The 21,614-nt window shown below is 39.3% G+C and overlaps 1 protein-coding gene across 1 annotated transcript in view; it reads left to right on the top strand.

Moving 5' to 3' along the window:
* LOC121522611 (aryl hydrocarbon receptor-like) overlaps positions 1 to 18,049 on the top strand; it is a 77,933-nt gene extending 59,884 nt beyond the window's left edge. The window contains exons 4-11 of the mRNA XM_041807155.1: positions 167 to 256; positions 3,122 to 3,251; positions 5,578 to 5,711; positions 7,939 to 8,141; positions 8,272 to 8,381; positions 11,138 to 11,279; positions 11,742 to 13,353; positions 17,900 to 18,049. Of these exons, the coding sequence (XP_041663089.1) occupies positions 167 to 256; positions 3,122 to 3,251; positions 5,578 to 5,711; positions 7,939 to 8,141; positions 8,272 to 8,381; positions 11,138 to 11,279; positions 11,742 to 13,353; positions 17,900 to 18,049 (2,571 nt within the window). The remainder of the gene's footprint in view (positions 1 to 166; positions 257 to 3,121; positions 3,252 to 5,577; positions 5,712 to 7,938; positions 8,142 to 8,271; positions 8,382 to 11,137; positions 11,280 to 11,741; positions 13,354 to 17,899) is intronic.
* The last annotated feature ends 3,565 nt before the right edge of the window (positions 18,050 to 21,614 follow it).

Genomic DNA, 21,614 nt, shown 5'->3' with positions numbered 1-21,614 from the left:
TAAAGACCTCATTTATCACAGCTTACATTTTGAAATAGTAAACCAAGGCTATTAAATAAAAACTGCATGGTTCAAATTCCATTGATTGTTCTGCTTTTACCTTTTTTCTTTGTGCACAAATATATTCATGCTTCCTAATTGTCTGTGTCCAATTTTCCTCCCACAGGCTCTCAATGGCTTCGTCCTGGTCGTCACCGCCAGTGGGACCATCTTCTACTCCTCTCACACCATCCAGGACTACCTGGGCTTCCACCAGGTAATGCATCCTCTCAGTCCTCTTATCTCATCACTTATAGTACAAATAAAGCTACAAACTGAAACAACATTGGTGATGATGTCAGCATGAGACATATACGGTCATGTGCATAAGTTAAAGGCATGTAGGGTGTTAAGAAATCATCGTAGGCCCAATGTGCCACCACACAGATATGGAGAAGGGGTGAAGTTGCCAGAGTCAAGCTTGAAACATGTTAAAACACATGTGTCGCTCAGAAGCCAAGGTCAAGCTCGACAGCATCTTTTTTGTTTGGGTCTTTCAGCCCTGGTAACACGCCTAGAGACCACCCACAGTTTTCAGGCCCTTTGAAGATCCACAGCACAACAAGGGGCTCGGGGCAACCCTTCTACCAACTCAAGCGTTACTCTAGGCCATGTTTACTCGCCACATGTGGATGTGGCGTTACTCCACTCTAAAGGTGTGGACTTTGTTATTTTTTCAACAGATTATTTGCCAATTCCTCTGGTCATATGCAAAGACATCCAGAGCATGACTGGGGTTTTCTTTCCTACCCAATGGTGCCAAGCTCTTGAAGAATGATATGTCGAGGATGTAGGTCAGGCTACTAACCGATCACGCCAAAGACAAGCTGATGAAAGACAGGAATTATGGGGGGCGGGGCATGCACAAAGCAGAGACCGGGAATCTACCAGTGTATCGAGGACGGCCATTTGGGTACCTGCTCTACCAGCTGAGCTAAACCATGCCCAAATTCAGAGTCTTAACAATCAAGTTAGTGCCTCAAAAGTTTTGATTCCAAAAAAAATAAAAAACTTTTGAGCATAATGAGTGAAAAAATGTTTAAAAGAGTGCTGTATGTGCCAACATTATGCAAAGGATGTCATCACTTTGGAGAGTACCTGTAAATCAAAGAACCAAGTAAATGGTTCAGCATTCATTGGTTTACTATCTATGGAAGGTGCAAGAGTGTTGAGGGATGTAGGTTGAGGGCTTAGGATTTTAACACCTCAGTGACTATCTGAACCCATGACATTATCCTAGCTAACATTTTAATCCCATCTTTTTTTGCGTGTTACATTTTCAGGAGTATAGATAAGAACAGAGTTGCACGAGTGTAACGTCAAAGAAAGAATGTAATAAAGAACTAGAAGCCCGGTTTTAGCCATTGATAGATGGGTTTGGTTGGATGGGTTGCGTGCAGCATCTGCTGGGAGCAGCACAGGGGTCTTGTTTGATCCATCGCTCTACTCGCTGCATGGTGCAGAGTCAGAGGCTCAAACAACAGCAAAAAACACCTGACCTATTTTTAGCTTGGCCTTTTGTATAAAGCACCAGTCACAGCAGTGGGCTGCAGAGAACAACAACACAACTCTGCCCCATAGCACACAACGAGTAGAACAGAAGAAGAAGAACACAAGGAATTGAACATGACGAGTTTGGATGCATCCGTACGTTCTTCTGAGAAAGTACAAAACACTGAAGGAGTTTTTCATACTTGCAGCCGGTGACAAATGCAGTGATGTGCAAAAACCTACAGCTAAAAATTTTAAAAACAAATGACGTGACACCTGTCAGCTAGTTAAGGCAGACAACTCAAGCTACTCTGATTTCACAATGGTCTGCGTAATTGTTCAGTTACTTGGCAGACATCCTTGCAAGATTTGCAAGATTTCTCTCTCTCCCTCTACTCTACCCTGCATCAGGACTGCACACTTGCTTTCAATACTGCCACCCCAGCATCCACCTGTAGGCTGGTGTCAAGACATATCTTATGACTCCTCAAATTTCTGCATGCAAAATCAGCAAGAAGTAATGCGGTTGGGCCTGGACAACCCCCCCCCAAAAAAAAATCTTCTCACCACAGTAAAAATTTGTATCTCCTTTCTATCACTAAATTGAACTTTGCATTAAGCAGGTGTGTGTGTGACCTTTTATCATACCAATATATTTTAGGGCAGGATTTTCTTCCCTTAGAATAAATATAGAACATGAGCTCTGCGGTGTTTTATATCTGAGCTTAATGAGACATTAATATAGCTGTTACTGCTAGCTGTGAGGGGGGTATTAGTGTGGACAGGAGACCACTGCCTATCCAATCAGGTCAATCAGCATGCAGACTGATGTGGCTTTAATTTGAACTTCAGCAGGTGAGCAGTTTTGTGCTAAAAGGAGAAACAGAAACTGTGCATAACCTCTTGTTTGTTTGTTTGTTTGTTTGTTTGTTTGTTTGTTTTACAATGCAAACATGTCACTGATTAGATACAACAAATCTGTCAGTCATCAAAAAAACCTCTCTGACCTTCTTCAGTGTAAACGGATGTGGATTCTTGGCATTTATAAGAACAATCCAGGAATGAGCCAAATGGAGCCAAGCCAAGCCTGATCTATTTAACTCATCCTTAAACTAGACTTTGGTTAATCTCCAGTACTGAGAAGGCTGTGATAGCTGTGAAGTTATTTAGATACAGTTCTCGGAGATGGTAAATTTAACTATGCTAAAGATAATTTTAGATACTAGCCATCAAAGCTTTTATAACTAGCAGTTTCTCAACAGCCATGTAGCAGTGATCAAGTTACAACTAGCTACTTTTGCTGGTTAGCAGCTGCAGTAAATGACTACCAAATTGTAACAGCAAAAATATGAATAAAAACACTCACAAGGTGTATTTTGAAGTCAGCCAGAAGAACATACTGCTATTTATTTCCATTAAACTTGATAAAAGTTACACCTTTAAGAAAGAAGGATCTATTTTCATTATTACCATGAGGAATGCTATGATTGAATTTCCATATTTACCTCTGTCTCTTTTAAATAACTGTGCCTTCACTTTATATAAAGCATACATGCATAAGTTAATTCTTCCTTTTTTATTTCTCTTTCAGACAGATGTCATGCACCAGAGTGTGTATGAATTGGTCCACACTGAAGACCAGCAGGAACTCAGGAGGAACCTGCACTGGGCTCTGAATCCTCCTGCTGCTGCCCCCGCCATCACCCAGGACTCCCCACAAGGTGATTACTCTCCTATTCCTACTAAGGACAACGAGATAAACCCCAGTTGAAATAAATTATTCTAGATGAAAAATAAGGATTGTAGTCTCCAAAACATGGTCCAAAGGGGGAAACATGGGCTTAATTGAGGTTCTTAAAGACATGTCCCCTTCCCTCCAAAAGGATTCATCAGTTCTGAACTGAATAGAGGAGAGGAGACATGTCTTAAAGAGCCTGAATCAAGTTCAGTTGGATCAAGAACATCATGACCTGGCTGAATGTTTGTTAAGCAAAGAACCACATTCCTGATGTGGTGAGCTGTTATCTGGTATATCCACTGTGGTAGCAATTTCAGTCTGCCTCCTTCCTTCTCAGTTCGGTTGTGGCATGTATTGCAGCACACCATGTATAAACGTTGCCACAAATTAACAACATACTCCACCTTTCTGGCATCAATCTAAGTTTATGCTTCACTTTTCCTATCCTGGTTGTGGCTGTGTTTGCTGTGCTTCCTCCTTCTGTCAGCTTTCTTCCAGACTGTCGTTCTGTTTCATATGGCAGTCCTACTCATGTGTGCACAGCAGTGTATCTGATCAGAAATACTGAACATTTTTAATAGTCACTATCTCAAATTGGAGCATCTTATGAGCAGATCAAAGAGGAAAAATCAGTCTTAACACTTAGCACTAGAGAGAACTCTGTCAAGGTAATATTTAGAAATGGGGAAGGGCTAATTTGGCCTTTGCTGACTTATGTCAATATCAGCTAAGATTAATTTGTAAATACCAGCTATTCAGATATTTGCAGAAATCTACTATCATGCTTCTCTGTTAAGCAACCCTGCCACATCCATTGGTCTCTTGATGACTTTGATTGAGGACTCTTTTCAGTCAAACCAGAACTCACAAGGTTTTTCTTTACCTAAAAGTCTACCACCATGTTATTTAAATGCATAGTTATGAATTTATTGGGGAGAAAATATGTTAAAAAGTGGTGCCACCAGGCTGGCTGTGGTGATCATGTGTTAAAGTGAGGTAGTCACTTGCAATTTACAAAGAATAGGGCTAAATTTTCATTGTGTCAAGTCCCAAAATATTAATGATGATAGCAGCTGCACTTGTGATCACGATGCCATATATCTCAGCATTTTACTCTGGCATAATGGTGGCACTGGTAGGACTCAGCCTGCATTTTAGATGAAAAAAAGGCATTTAAAGTCTTTTTGTTCACTGACTTTTTATATTAAACCTGTGGTGCGTTCAAGGATCTAACTAACTTTGTAATATATTCTTTGAAATCCATCATAACTAAAAACTTTAGGTATTAGGAGGCATTTTTTTGCTCTCACTCTTGTATTTTTCCATTATTGCTAGTTCCCTCCAGCCATCGTATTTCTATTATAACCACACTTCAAATTCTGGCTGTGTTTAGATATAGTGCTGCCAAGTGTTTGTGCTTAGTAAACCTGTATCAATGCTGGATGTCCTTCTATCCACAGTCTGTTTATACACACAGTGAGACATCGATATCAGGAGGTTAAGTGTGCACAGTTTAAGCATTAAGCAATGAGGCCATCCTTAGGTCAGGTCACATGACCCTGTAATCTCTACTCTGGCTTAGGAGGAGAAGTGGTCCCAGATCTGAGATTTTAAGATGCTTATGTCCGTATCCTTTGGTTCTGAGCTACGTGTGTTTAGGCTAAGACCCACAGAACTGACACAACTAACTCGCTGTTTACTGTCTCCCCTTTAACTGCAACAAACAATGTCATTTAGCGTTAGTTTCAAGCCTCATTACATAAGTGCATTTGTACATTAAACAGCAGAGGGCAGATAATGATAGAAGACAAGTCCAGCTCAGGAATAAACAAACATGGCTGCCTGAAGCTGGCATATTATCTACTCATACAATATGTCCTTAATGTTGCTGTTTATGATATCATGCAGGCATAATATCACTCAAGAGAGTGAGTCAATGTGAAATATGTTTAATCTAAGTTTCTGTTTTGCCAGATTAGACAATAAAATGGGGATTGAACTAATGTTAGTATGCAGTATTCTCTGAAACTACAAACTAGATATTTCTGAGAAGAAATTAGGAGCTTTCTTCATCCCCAAGCAGTAATCAGCCCACTATTGTTGGACAAACAGGGAAAAGTTGATAATAACAGAGGAAGGAGCTGCTAAAACATCCAGCATTCAAAGAAAAGAGAGAATTAGGTGTTCAAGTGAAAACCCATGCAAACCTTAACCTTAACTATATATGTTGTGGAAATTACAATGTGATACAGGATAATACTTTGCACTCATGAGAGTGTTCCTACATTTTTTTTTCCTTTTAACAACAGAGATGGAGCCAGACAGCAGTTCATCTGTGGTCACCTACAACCCCGAGCAGCTTCCTCCAGAGAACTCATCCTTCCTGGAGAGGAGCTTCGTCTGCCGCTTCCGCTGCCTCCTGGACAACTCATCAGGCTTTCTGGTAGGTGAAATGTTTGGACAAGAAAGAGAATACCTGCAGCCAAAGGTGTGTTTGTTCAACCAATTATGGAGCAAAATTTGGATCTGTAATTTGACTTCCATGTGTCAACTGCAGGTAGATATTCGAGCAGAATTGGGGATGCAGAATATTGTGCAAATATTCAATTTTTTTCATCTGTTTCTTAAATCAAAAATCATATCTATATCATAGTTCTAGTCAAATCAAATTTTATTTATATAGCTAAGTTATATATACATAATGTGCTCACATTTAATCAATCAGTCTTTAGGCTAAATATATATTTACTTTTAACTACATATACACGGATGCATAATGGATGCCATGCATCCCCTGTGTCTGTTTGATGCATTATGAATGTCTTCAAAACAGTAACACACGATGGATGCAAGATGTAGTTTGGATATGTGTGGGACACATATCCAAACTGCATCTTAACAAAATAGATGAGGATATTTTGACAAAAAAACATAAAACTACACAAAGAGACATTCATGAGGACCCTTTCTGTTTTCATCGGCTACTAATGATGGCTTGTACAAATGCTGAAATAGGCTGAAAGTCACCAGTCATCATGGCCGCTAATTAAACCAATACACAGGGTTACCAAAAATTTGCCAGTGTGTTTGTGCTCTTTAGGAAATACACATGATATTGTTTGCAATTTTCTGATAAATAAAAAAAAAGGAAATTAGCCAATGTTGAATGCCTGGGATATTTGTTGTTTTTGTTTGTTTGTTTGTTTCCAAGGTATGAAACCTGATATAGTTTGATTTTTACTTTTATGTCAAAGTGTAAAATTCTTGTGACATGTAAATCCTATGTTGGAGCTTAGGCTTGCATGTCCAATTGGGGAGAGAATCTGGTGTAGACCAAGAATTTTCTGGAGGGATTATGTGCTAAAGCGTACAACTGAAAATCCTCTGAAAGACTTACTAGATAGAGGGAGAACTTGGTCAATATAGTCTGCTGCCACTGTACCCAAACCCTGGATAAATAGATGAATAGCTGACTATAACTACTGAGCTAAGCTTCATTGAGTATTTCAGGTTATGTGATTTTACTGCAAGATACAAATATGGAGAAAACATTGCCTTCGATTGCAGGACATAGAATCTGGCAAATCCATCTGCTCTGCAAGGTTAACATCAGATATCACCCCCCCCCCCAACACCTGCAAATGTTTCCTGAGTTCATATTCTACCACACCAGTTCAGCACAGACAGCCACAATCATGGGGGACACTGCAGACTTGGACCGGTATGACCGTGGCCTTGAGAGGATTGTCAAGCAAAGCCAATTGAAGAAGTTGGGGGAGCTTCACAGGGAGTGGACTGAGGCTAGAGTCAGTGGATCAAGGGGCACCATGCTCAGACATTTCTAGGGATGGACTCCAAGTATGGTATTTATAGTCAAGCTCAATACTGTATCAGAGAAACTGTATCGGAGAAGAAAACTAGGACTAGGACTGATCACACACTGGATGATTTTAGATCTTAACCAATATCAAATACCTGGAAGATAACAGATATAAGGACATTTTCAGTCAGTTTAAGCATTTAATCCTTGAAAAGGACAATTAAGACAATATGGCCAGATGATGTCACTATGTCTTTTATGAACTGTGTAAAAGCAGTAATCTTCTTGACATATTTCCACAAGCTGATCGTCTTTCACCCCCCCCCCCCCCGGCTTTTCACACAGTCGTGTTTTTTTTCGTTGCCATGTTTGTGAGCTGTAAAGCAAGCTACATCCGGTTGGTGATCTTCCATGTCTGCTCAATCTCATTGGCTATAGTTGTTTTTGTTGGAAGCTGCATGAACTGGAGTCATAAATATGAAACATGACATCTTAACTCTTTAAGGATCGGTAAAACAAATGTATTTGCACCAAACACTTGGGGATAAGTGGTCATCAGTTTCAACAAGCCTCCTATTGGGCTCACCAAGGTGAATCACTGGAAATGTATCCATGCCAATAGACTTTTTAAGATGCCCCTGTAGTTTCTCAGAAAAGTGGATTATATTTAGGGCTATGAGCTTTGTTGGAACACAGTTCACTCTGGGTTTAGATCTAGTCGTATTCAATGAAAGTATACCAATATATCATGTTTTGTCTTAATTAAAATATCTCAGTTTGATAAGTTATGACAGATAAGACTTGAATGTCTGTAAACTAATTCCGATCTGCACTTGTGTATGTCTTACAGGCTTTAAACATCCAGGGCAGACTCAAGTTTCTACACGGACAGAACCAGCGGCAGGAAAACGGTGGAAAAGCTCCGTCTCAGCTCGCTCTGTTCGCCATCGCGACTCCTCTGCAGCCTCCGTCCATCCTGGAGATCAGAACCAAGAACATGATCTTCAGAACCAAACACAAACTGGACTTCACACCACTGGCCTGTGATGCAAAGTAGGAAGAAACTCTTATTGTGTTCGTCTTTGAATTTATTCTGTAGTGATACTCTGCAGTTCATTCACCAGATGCAAGAGCAACCATGAAATACAATGGTTTGAAAATGAATAATGGTGTTTTTGTGCAGGGGGAAGATTGTGCTGGGGTACACAGAGGCTGAACTGAGGGTCCGAGGGTCTGGTTATCAGTTCATCCATGCAGCAGACATGTTGTACTGTGCAGAGAACCATGTCAGAAGTAAGTCCTAAAAACATTGAATGTGCCTTGAATGAACAAAAAAGACTCATGCATGAATACAGATGCTCACAATGGTCTATCAAGAGTAGTTTTACAATACAAAACATATGCATTAGCAATCCATGCCCCTCTGTTTATCTGACAGAAAAATGTTGCTATTTTAGAGTCAGTGCTGTCATAAAAGTTGAGGACTCCTCTTCCAACATGTCAGAGAGTTCAGACAGCTTTCGTAAGTAATCCTGCTGGATTACAGAGCAGATTGAGCAACAGCGCAGAGCTGCCAGAGGAGAGGATAGGAACCGCAAATCCACTGAGTGAGCAAAGCATCAGAGATGATCCATAGAGACACACCAACAAACACTCACTTTAGAGGTCAGATATGTTTACTGACCGCGCTCTCCATACAGCAGGGAGAAGGTCAGACTAGATTAATCAATGTGGAGAAGCAAGCTGAATTTAAACTCTGAAGAATGGAGTAATCTCCAAACTTAAGACCAAATATTAAAAATGGACTCTATTTGAAAATACCTCCATCAGTTGAGTTATCAGTCCAACATTGTTTTTCACCTCCATCCATAAATCTCTCCCTATAGTTATGGCTTCGCATTAAGTTGTAATCATCATGTCACTACTCCCTGTTGTTCCCAAGGATTTGCATGATTAAACCTCCATTAATGTGTTCCCCATCTTTTGGAGCCACCAAATGGCAGGAGAAGACATGAAGGAACACTGAAGAAATCCATATGAAGGGAGAAAGTACTAAATAATTGATGGTCACTAGCCCAGCGATATTTGCCATCATGCATTGCGGTTGCTGCTCTCAAACATGACAGATGAACAAGAGGAGCACAGGAACACAGATCAGTACATTTTTATGCTTTTTAAAATTGGTTTAAACCAAAGTATTTCATCTTTAAGAAAGTGTTAAGGATTCAAAACGAAGTAATTTTCCCCCTTTGGGAATTACAAGACAAGAGACTGTCATCTACATGCAAAAATAAGTGATAATGCACGAAAATAATAATGACTTTTTGGCCACATAAGTCACAAAACTTTTGATCTATTAGTATTTTAATTTTGGGGGGAAAATATTTACATTGTGTTTGTTTTCAGGGAAATTCCACTGTTAATTTCAATTTTCCTCAGCTGTTGTCAAGGATATCTATGAGTCGTTGTTGCTAAACATTTTAACTTTGAGATGGCAATGACAACGTTGATCATTGCCGGATTGGTGTCCGAAATTCTTTTTGTATTTTTCAAAAAAGTCCACTATGTGCTGCTCACTATATAGTGGTTCGACACAAGTGAACCAAATGAGGTGCAATCAAGGTGGAGGGAAAAACCAAAGGCCAGGAAGAAACCAGATGTCACACATGGGAGGCAAACCTCAAAATAAGACAGGAAACACAGAGGAGAACTGGAGAATAAAAGAATATAGAAGAACACACAGAGGAAATGAAAAAGATGACACTTAACTAGAAACTTATCTGGGAAACAAACAAGGACAAAGAAACACAAAGAGCTAAAAAAAAAAAAAAAAAACAATTTTAAACAAAAAAGGAGACAACCTAAAAGTAAGCAAAAACAAAGGTGCCTTGCTGACCAAATCGTAACTCCATTAATGAATGAATGCATAATCATTTTTATTTGTAGTAGTGTAGGTAAATATCCTATATTGGGCTGCTTTTACAAATTTTAAAACACAGTTTATTTCCCACACATTTATTATGTACTTGGGTGGTAGAGATTACCATTCCTCCCTGTCTATTTCTACATGCTTCATTTTTTTGGTTTTTGCATTTTTGACAGTATTAATTACCTCCGCCAAGGAGGTTATGTGATCAGGGGGTTTGTTGGTTAGTTTATTAGTTAGTTTGTTTGTTAGCAACATAACTCAAAAAGTTTTGGATGGATTTTGATGAAATTTTCAGGAAAGGTCAGAAATGGCATAAGGAAGAACTGATTAGATTTTGGAAGTGATCTGGATCACTGTCTGGATCCAGGAATTTTTTAAAAGATTCTGTACCATTGGGAGATAGGGCTGATGGCGGAGGTCTGTTCTGTCCGAGCGCTTTTCTCGTTCATTATTGTTATCATAGCTGGTGAGCTGCATGTGAAGGCTTTCTGTTGCTGAGGCTGTATATTGCAACCATCATCCTGGTGCAGAAGTACTGGATGGTATTAGCAGCAAGTTTCTGGAGAATATTGGGTAAATGATGTCATATGAAACTTAATATTTCATGTGAGACATCCCACCTAAATTGGTGCATTTCTGGGGGCATAGACAAGGGGGTGCCTGTATTGCATGCGCAGAAGGTGACTATATCATTTTCTTGGTTCTTTTGTTTTTTTGTTTTTTTGTTTTTTTGGGTTTGTTTTTTTTTTTTTGGTAAGAAAACATGGTCTGTAAATATACTTGGGTGTATTTTAATACAGTATGCCCTACAGTATGGCCTACCCATGTATTGTCAGTGTGTGAGAAACACCACAGCTTATTGATGCCTCAACCCTTAAACAGCATTTTAGTCTTGTTTGACTTGTTAAAAAAAATTTTTTTATCAATCTTTTTTTTTTTTTTTTTTTTTTTTTTTTTTGCACATGGGAGCCTTTCTTATTGTTTTGTCATTTTTTTACTCAGTGTGTTTTTATGTTTCCTGAATGGTGAACTTCAGAGCTGTGTGCTATTTTATTGGAGGACAATGAAATTTATCTAATCTTATATCTAATAATTCTTGTGTTGTGTTCCATATTTGCAGTGATGAAGACTGGAGAGAGCGGTCTGACAGTGTTCAGGCTCCTCACAAAGGAGAACCGCTGGAAATGGGTCCAGGCCAACGCCAGGCTGGTGTACAAGAATGGCAAACCAGACTACATCATCGCCACCCAGAGGCCTCTTTTGTATGTTTCTAAACATTTATGTTGTTTGACTAAACCAGCAAGTTTTATAAGTTCATGGACGAGCAAATACACTGCAGCAGAACCTTGAAATTGCCTACTGGTATTTAAGAATCAGTTTTAAGTGAGACAAACGACAATGTCCTGTTTGTCTGTTATAACAGTTCAGAGGTAATGTCAAGTGATAATCCAAAAATTTAAGTCTCTGAGGTTTTGTAGCCAACCTGTTTTACACATAATACTTTCAAGAGAGAGTTTGGTGTTTTCAGTGTGGCTGTATGAGGTACTTGTCACTTGTACCTCATAAACCCACTTTAAAAACACCAAACTATCCCTTCAAGACTTCAGCAATCATGGAAAGGTGGGTAAGAATTGAACAACAAGTCAAGATAGATCTATTGACTATTTGTACTGAATTGCCATAGTGCAGACCCAGGAGAATAATCTGATTTTCTGTCTCTGTAGGGATGAAGAGGGTGGAGAACACTTGCGTAAGCGCTCCATGCATCTACCCTTCACCTATGCTACAGGTGAGGCCCTGCTCTACCAGTGCAACCATCCTATAGCGAGCTTCAGGGACGGAGGCCATGAGAAAAATGGCACCAAGTCGAAGAAGAGTCGGACTGACAGGCTGGTCAGGGATGGTCTTGACCCTGGCTCTCTTCTTGGGGCGCTCATGAGTCAGGATGAATCAGTGTATGTTTGCCAGCCTGCCCTGGAGCCCAAAATGTCATTTAGCAGCTTCTTTGGTGACCAAATGGGCTTCTCTGAATCTGAACCGTCCAGCTTGCACAGGAACTGGGAGGAGCCGAATAATGGTGTGTTGGGTTCGAGCATCACAGAGCCTAGTACCAGCTTTGACCCTCTGTTGGCCACGCTGGACTCGCTCTCATTGGAAGGTCAGGGGGTTGTGGATTCAGAGGAGGGGGGGTGTTCTAATGGGGAACTGTTCGGAGCTCTGGAGGGTCTGGGGCTGAGTGCCGAGGACCTTGAGCTGCTCCTACTGGACGAGAGGATGATCAGAGTTGAGATGGACCCTGAGCGAGTGCCCACCTTGGATGATCTGCTCACAAACGATGAGATCCTTTCTTATATCTACGACTCCATCGAGGGTAAGACTGATTCCATGGATCTTGGAGGAAAGGTTCCTCCGAGCACTTCCTCGGCAACAGCCACCACCATTTCAGGACCTGAAAGTAACTCCACCCCTGATACTAATGTTCAAATGCAGTTTCCTCACCATAAGCCTCCCTTGGTGGGTCAGGCTCCCATCGTCCAGCTGTCCCAGCAGATGCAACAGCACCTCAACATGCGACCAGGTAAAGTGGCACACAACTGGGACCAGCAGACTGACCATTTGGCTAACTCAATGGTCAACGGAGACCTACTGGGCCAAAACCAACCTATACCCAATGGACAATGGTCAGCCCAAGACATTCTCACCAGTGCAGGGATACCACTGGATCACTACAACACACAACAGACTTTTTTCAATGGTAAGACCTCGGAGCTGGATGGCAACCTTCATCAGCAGCAGCAACCACATCAACGCTTCCTTCAGCAGCAGCAACCCAGGATGCAGAATCACCTCTCACAGCAGTGCCATGCCAAACAGAAGGCAACCAACCTCAACGGACTCTGTGGTATGTCCAGCACAGAGAATTCGGCAGGAAAATCCCAGTGGCAGGACTTTGGATTCAGCGAGGGTCTTGGCAGCACTTCCTGCCTCGACAACGGCCAAAAACCTCTGACAAACACCTCACTTGATCCTTGCATGGATTATAGCATGCCTGATATTGACAGTGTGGATTATTCTGTAAATGGAAGTGGTATGTTCGGGAGGAGTGGACAGCAGCACGTAGCCGAGTCCACGGTTTCATCTTTCCAAGGGATGAATCATAAACAGCAGCAGGAGCAGATTCCAGTTCCTCTGGCCCAGGTCATCTCCAGTCTGTCGCAATGTCCTCCACCCAACGCCTCCCTGGAGCAGATCCTGGGAGTGAGCAAGCCCTGTCGACAGATGGACCACTATGGTATCGTGACCTCTGAGATCCCTCATGACCCCAGTCCCAATAAGGTGAGGTGCTTGAATCATTCATAGCAGAGGTGTAACAATTGCAGTCCACTGGCCAATTTTGATTCCTACTTTTTCCTTGCCTAAACTACCAGATTTTAGCTGGTTTGGAGTTTCTTTCTTTAAAGAACCATTTATTGACAGAAAAATATTATTTTGGGTACTTTGTCTTCAATGGATGTTAAAGCAAATCTTGTGGCACAGGCAAGTCATTGGTCAGGGCCAAGCTGGCTGAAAATTGCTAGATTTTAGTCTTATGCCTATCAATCAGTGCACTTTTAGTGCCCAAGATTTCTACTGGTACCAAAGAAAGTATTTTCATATATTTATCAAGCTTTCTGCTATCTCTGGAAAAAGGTTCTCAAGACTTTTCAAAATGCTTTGTGTGATAGGGTCTTATCTTTGTCAGGTTTTTTATGACATTCTCCCTGTTTAGTGTTCTAGCATTGGTGCTCAGGGTTGAGTCCTGTCATAAATGATCAACAGTTAGTAGATAAAAGGGAAATTATTTTAAGATCTTGTGATGTTCTTATTTATAACCAGTGAAAGTTACTTTTGTTATCAGACACTAGGAGTAACAGTATTAGTATGTTAATTTATGACTTCGCTGGGCCTCAGAATGCTTTATTTCATATCTGTATATCTCAGGTAGGGCTGTCCAAATCAATTGCATCAGTTGTGATTATGTATGATCTACAATTAGTGCACTATTTTATTATTTCTTTCAAAAAACTTAGGTTAAGCCACACATCCCTGAAGCCACACTGATATAAAATAAATCCATCACTGCCCTTTAATGTCTCATTTCACTTAAAAAAAACTCACAGACAGCCAAGTGGACAAGCCAAGAGTCACCTGAACCGTGTGATATCAAACATTCACCCCTTTTACAGTTCATTTATTACATTTACAATCCAAACCAAGTTCCTTTTTTCTTGGTTAATTCTTCAGTTTACTTATAAAACCAGGTCACTGTCCAAATTTTAAGTCTGTTATCCTTTTCTTTTAAGACTCTAGAAAGATCCAAAAATGACAATAACAGTTTTAAATGCGAAATAGTGGAATTTTTGAATGCGACAAAAAGGGTGCAATTAATCGTGATTAAATGCAGAAATCCTGAGATTTTTTTGAAAGCCCTTATCTCAGATCAAAGTTTCAAAGTTGCACATACACTGTAGATAGATTTACAGTTAATGCAGCATTTTAGGATTCCCAAAAGATTCTCCTCGGAGTCCTACTTTGACCAAAGGTAGCCCTGCTCTATATTCAAACAGATGTGTGCAGAACTTGTATCTACAATTGACAACAAGAAAATGTAAACCCTGTTTTCTCAGCAAATGTCTCTAAGAGCTATGTGTGACACATTTCTCTGTGCTAATCATATGTGTTTTATTTAAGAAGCACTTACTTTGCACAGGGAAAACAGAGCATGTGTTTTGTCTCATCCCAAAGGGACCAGATTTGTGAACTCAATAAACCAGCTAGCTTGACAACCAATTTTCCCGATGTTCCCTATTGTAAAGTGTTACCAGATAATCCAGTGATGAGCTGTTAGTTGCAGCCATTCTTTTGTTTGGAGTTAACTATCTTCACTTGAAAATGGGCTTTAATAGTGATCTTTAGAGTTTGCGTTGAATTGCCCAACTTTGAATCACCAGTATTTTGTTCTAAAACACCCCCACATATCAGATGAACCATGCTGTGGATATAGCACAAAAGATGAGTCACAATGACTCATAATGTCATAATTTTGTAGCACTTTGACCTTTCCCTAAAATTCCAACTGTGTCGCCCACTAGGAATCTGTCAACATCTCATACACCCCAAATTTCAGTGGACAGACAGCTGTGACATTTGCATTGAAAATCAGTGTTCACCAACTAAGTGATCTCTAATTGGAGATGAGAGAAAACTAAACTGAGATCAGGTAGATAATTACATTTTTGTTTTACTAGATCAATAATAAAAAGTTTGTGGTTGTAGCAAACATACAGTGCTGTGAGTTTGTTTGACTGAGACTAGATTACTTGTACTGAATGGCTTGTGGCTGAGTTCTTGTGGTCTGCAGAATTTGAGAGGAGATGTTTACAGAGTAACTGAACCCCCAGCTCAGAGCTAACTCCACCCACTTCAGGATTTCAAAAAATGCACAGAAAGAGGGCAGTTAGGTGCGTTGTTTTTTTGTTTTTGTTTTTGTTTTTGTTTTTGGTTTTTTTAGAGGACGAGGTTTTCCGGATGAAGTGGAAGTGACAGTGCCCCCCCTTGCCAGAAAGTGACACAGAGTCCTGCAGCATTGCTGCGTCAGAGCGACCTTTTGAGGTGGAGGATTTTCCCCTCCAGAGTCCCCTGGAGCAAGCTGTGGAGTGGTGGCAGACCATTGTGGTCCTGAGTACTACCTGTTCGGGCCATTGGCTCATTGGCGTTACTAAAGCCAGAGCTCTCAGAGCCGAGGCAGTGCAGGTGCAGGCAGGATAGGATGGGAGTGGTCTCTGAATGGGAAAGTCAGTTAGGGGTGGTAAAGTTCTACCTACCTACCAATGGTAGGTTTCTACGTCACATAAGCCCTACCTTTTCAGAAAAGATTTTTCAAGGCAGACGTCTGTTTGAGCTAATTTAAAGATGTAAATAGCAGATTTTTTCAGTTTGGTGCAAATGTCAGAAATAACAGCACTGATGTGTTTTATCATAGCTCTGTCAGATACTCAAGTGTGAAAAAAAAATGTTTAAGTGTTCACTACTTCTTTAAGGTTTGGTTAGTCCTGGCACATACTTAAAGAGTTTTCAGATCTTTCCCAGTTTGAAAAATTTTGCTGTTTTGGGTCCAGCTCTTTTTCTTGTCAGCTCAACTGTGGGATGATTTACAGGGCACGTTGTATATTTATATTGTTACCACAAAGTTGATCCTGTATTTCTGACATCCAACTAATTTTATGTTTGCTATTGTTACCATGGCTGTGTTTGTTGTGCTACCTCCTTCAGCCAGCTTGTTTCCTGATTGGCTATTGTTCCGTTCCACATGACAATCCACGGGGGTGTGCTCAGCTGTCCTTGGTGTTCCCACGCTAAACAGGATTTCTGATCATAATTATTGAATGTTGATATTTATGATCTACAGTCAGAGCATCTCTGTTTGTCTCCTGATCAGATCAGAGCAATAAAGATCTCTCTAAACCCCAGAGGTGGATAGATGACTATTGTACTCAAGTATAAGTTATAGTTACTCTGGTTAAAATGTACCTAAGTAGAGGTAAAAACGCTGGTCTATAAATCTACTGAAGTACAAATAAAAAAACATTTAATTTAAAGTGTACTTTAAGTACTGAGTACTAAGTAGAAGGCCTGCCCAAAGAATTGGCAGGGCCCCTGAATAACCCAATGACTAGGCCCTCCCCATTTGTGATTCATTTTAGCCGTACATTTTTGCCACTTTTAAGCCTTTTTTTTATTTTAAACCCATTTTTACTCTTTTCTGCCTTTCTTAACACTTTTCTTTCTACTTGTATCCCATTTTGCCTCTTTGACCCAATTTTTTCCACTCTACTTTTTAATCATTTTTTCTGCATGTTTTTGCCACTTTCACTTTTTAGCCACTTTTATTCATTTTGCACCCATTTTAACCCTTTTCTGCCTTTCTTAACCCATCCTTACTACATGTGTTCCATTTTAGCCTCTTTGAACCCATTTTTACCACTGCGTAACCACTTTTCACCATTTCTTTTTTTTTTTTTTTTGCCATTTTCAACCCATTTTTGCCACTTTCCTAATTCTAAAATTATTTTTATTGTTTCTTTTAAACATAAAAGCCTTTTAAGTTATTTCTACTTTATTATCTAGCATATTGATGTTTTTGTACATCACAGCTTAGCAACAAAGTCTGACATTACTTGCAAATTGTGGCCTTCCAAATTGTTAATGTTAATCAAAAACATGTGATTTTGTTTTATAAAAAGGGGTTTACATTTTTAAAAGACTTTGTTTTCAAAAGCACAGAAAAATTATTGATTTTTTATGACATAATAAATATGTTTATCAAAGATTAACTTTGAAACGCACCATGGTTGTGCCGACCTTCATGGCTGGGCCCCTGAAAGCTCTCCCCTTTATCTCCCCATATAGGCGGCCTTGCTGAGTAGCTACTGAGTTGTACAGTAAAATATATTTTCTTATTGGCAGTAACAACACGAAAATTGCCAAAATGTCTGGAAAATGTTCAATCACTCAGATAAACCAGTGAAAAATGATACACAGTGGACCTCAAAAGAAATCACAATTAAACAAAGAGAAAGGATTCCTGTTTGCTGTGAAAAGTTATTCTGTGGATTAAGACATTATCATGGGAATCCCAGCTTTCTTATCCCAAGATGAAGAGATAAATGAGTCAATATTTGAGTAAACAACCAAATTGTACTCATTATCATAGTAAAATGGATTAAAATCAAATGTACTGATATTTGTCCTCTTAGGTTTTCTGTAAATCAAAAACTTTTCCCCACAGTCATTCATTCATTTCTTCCTCTTTGTGTTCATAACGCCCTCTCTCTTCATGTAGATGGAGAACGGCTGCATCCTGAGCAGCACGTACCCAGGCGGATGTGCTCTGCCCAACATGAACGGAGCAGCACCCCCTGCTGTACAGATGCCCGTCCCCGAGACTCTGTCCAGCCTCCCCGACCCTCCAGCCACCGGTTTCTACCTCTGACCAGCTGACCAGGAACAGTCATGCAGCAGGACTCTGTTAAAGACCAGATCTCTCTCTGGCATTGACTGGACCAGCCTTATACATCTAGATTACACCACAAACAAAGCGGAATTAACGTAGGCCTAAATGTTTTTTTTTCTTTCTTTCAGTATGGATTTGTAAGTCTTTTTCTTTTTGTTTGTGGGGGAGGGAGCGGGATCATTGTGTTGTATTTCAAGTCATATTATCATATGAGTCCTTTGTTTACAATAATGCAGTCAAGAGTGCTCAGTTGAGTTTATTCAAAGTGACACAGAGAGGTTAATATGAGTTTTTAAGATGACTTTTACAAATCTTTCTGCGTTCAGATACAACACGAAGCATGATTTAGAGTTAGAGGAAACAAAAGTGAAGGAGGAAGGAGGAAATCTGCAGAAGCATGGGTGTGCATATGATTTAAACCAGTTCGCCCGTGGAAGCTGAGTTTTAGAAGTGAATTTTTAAGTTTGAGAATTTTGGACTTTTTGTGATCTGAATGTTTTGGTCAGACAAAATGTGGCATGCAAAGTTGTCACATTCTGCAAATTTCCATCATTTATTTTATTTATAAAAGAAAATATGAAAGAGGGTACATTTACAGATGTTAGGAAATACTATATCTATTCCTGTACCAAGCCACTGAGCTGTCTGATCCTGGAGTGGCCCAACTGGTGCATTGCAAAGAAGAGAAGCCTGACAATTGGTGTACGTTCATTGCAAGTAATTCAGTTTTACCATTTGAAAAGTGGATGCTAAATATGAGCAATCATAAACGATAAATCTGTGGCTCATGGGACATTTTGATCTGTCTTATCTGAAAGTAAATTAAATATCTGTAGTAGTTAAAGTGTTTGTAAAATGACTTATGAAGGCACTAAGTTCAATCATTTGACATCTTTTTTTGTAGATTTTTAGAGGAAAAACATAAATGAAGTTAAATGAAGTACATCCATAATAGTGAGAAAAAAGTGTTTAAACTGTATGCAGTGAAAGAGAAAGATAACACATGGAATGGATTATAGGTTTTCAGCCCCCCCCTTCTTGCATATAAAAAAAAGAAAAAGCCTCCTAAAAGCATCCGTTTGATAAAAAGTCATGCATAATGCAAAAATCAACACTGATTTTAAATATTTCATTGATAAAGCCCTGGTAAATGTGATTCATTCCTGTTTTTCTTACCAACAGACCCTACTATAAACTATTTTAAGTGTTTTAACATGATGTAAGTTAATATCTGCGGATCTAAATTTCAGAACATCAGAGCAAACAAAGCCTCATGTCCCCCACAATGTCCTGCACAATAGATGTTCTAAAGCTGGCTTCATACAAGTTGACCTTAGGCCAGATCTGGCCCCTCAAATTATCCATGGGTGTGGCCCAATCAAGGCTCGTCACAAACTGAGTTTTTGTCCAAGTTTGTTGTGTCAGTATGATTATTTTACTGCTAAGCTGAAGCCTCGTTGATTGTGAATCATACCCAAGAGAAAACAGAGGACCCACAGCAGCAGTGAAGTTTGGAGGCAGCTTGACATTCATTATTTTCTGTATGCATTTGTTTAAAATCCTTCCAGACCAGCGTTGTTGTACACAGCAGGAAGTGACATGGGTTATTAAAACTGTAAGAACTTTTGAGCCATAAATTGTAGCCTTTTTTGTTTCTCCCCTTTTGAACCAAGTGACTGCGTGGTTTTTATTGAGGGCATCCATGCCTTCATAGCAGTAAAATAATTATGTTGACACCACACATTTGAGAATCAAATGGTCAAATAGTAGTTTGCGATGGGCCTCCACTCAGGATACCCCATGATCATAAATCTGGTCTAGAATCAGGTTTGTATTCGTGTAGTGATTGGCCAGCCTTAGCAGACACTATAAGATTTTAAAATTCCTTTTTGTGTCCTCCTCTATTAATAAAACTCAATATAAATCTTTAAAAAAATCAGCTGGTGTGTAGCCAGCCAAACGATGCAGATATTTCTCTATGAAACTGGATGTTGTTATTCGACAAAGGGCTTGTACCACTAAGTAAGTGCTTGCCAATGCAAGGCAAAAAAATCACAGTATTTTCTTTTTTTTATCAAAAAAAAAAAAAAACAAAAGCCATAGTACCATCCATTTGCTTGTCTTTGCTTCTGAAAATGCAAGTAGTAGTCCGAGGTTTCTTAAAGATTTGTAAAATATGTAGAATATTTTTGATATTTTGGAAATACAAGACAAAACATCTGAAGACATCATGTAAAATTGTTTTCCTTATTTTTTATAGATTTAATAGACAAAATAACAAATAAGGACAATGACTATGAGACAGGTGATGATAAAAACAGTCTCTAGCTTCAGATTGAAATTGGTAAAAGAGAAAAAAGACTATAGATGAACTCAAAATTAGCTAGAGAGATGTGATTTGACATTTCTGCTTCATTAATGTCTACAAAAAGTAGAATATTGATTTCTGATTGGGTATTTTTTCATCATTAATTATCCTTATTTTTATTGAATTGGATGTTAGGTTAGTGTCATTGATTCGCTTTGTATCTGAACGCACCACACTACATACACGTACACTCTCTCTATTCCCATCAGTGCAAATTCAACTTAACGACAGTTTTTTTTATACTGGCAGTCGACAGGACATCAGCATCGCTCGTAGTTTTTTCTGTCATGCTACAAGAATGTAAACTTTCAGTGTTGGGTGATTTCTCTGTTGAGCAGTGAGATGAATTCATACATGTATGAAAAAAGTCTAGAATATTAAAATTATGGCTAGAAATATCCTGCACTTTATTTCAAGCACCCACTAAATACAGATCTGTAGTCAGGGAGCTGATGATGACTTTTTTACGTTTGTTTTATTTTGAAGAAAGATGGACCATTTGTGTTTTTATTTCGAGGTACGTCGTCTCAGGTGATGGGTTAATGTCCTCACAAGCACAAACACTTCTGTATAATTGTTAGTGTCATCATTTTTATCTTTCTCCACTTGAATTATTATTTTTGTTGTTGAAAATGTTGATTATTTTTGGACCTCTGGATTCTGTCTTTTATTTGTTAAAAGTTGAACTGACTTGATTAGATGAAGTCATTTTTCTGTATTTATTTGTGTCCTGCAGCAAGTAAGCATACTTGATTGTTTTAAAGTCAACGTGTAAGACATTCTCTTGTACAAAACAGAAAAAAAAAGAAAATGTAAGTCTTTTTCTTCCTCTATCTAGCTAAGCAGCAGTTGCACTCACTCTCTCGAGGGAATCAGTGAAATCAAACCAGTGAAATCCAGAAACCACAGCCATACAGAGCAGGATAACCCCCAGTTATGGAGGAAAAGTCAGACACTTTGAGAAACATTTGTTTGTTGAATTAAGAAGAATTAAATTCAATAAATATTTGTCTTGACCTTTTGCAGACACTTGACTATAAAGATATTCTTTAGTACCTGTAGGACTGGATAATGGGCCAGGCAACAGGGGCAGTAAAATGTGGAGTGTCATTTGGCGACCTGATCTGGTCTTTGTTGATGATGCAGGGATCCTTGCCTAGACTGTAGATGTCCTTG

The sequence above is a fragment of the Cheilinus undulatus genome, linkage group 15 (assembly GCF_018320785.1).
Source record: "Cheilinus undulatus linkage group 15, ASM1832078v1, whole genome shotgun sequence".
Lineage (NCBI taxonomy): Eukaryota > Metazoa > Chordata > Actinopteri > Labriformes > Labridae > Cheilinus > Cheilinus undulatus.
This window is presented reverse-complemented; position numbering and strand designations above follow the sequence as displayed.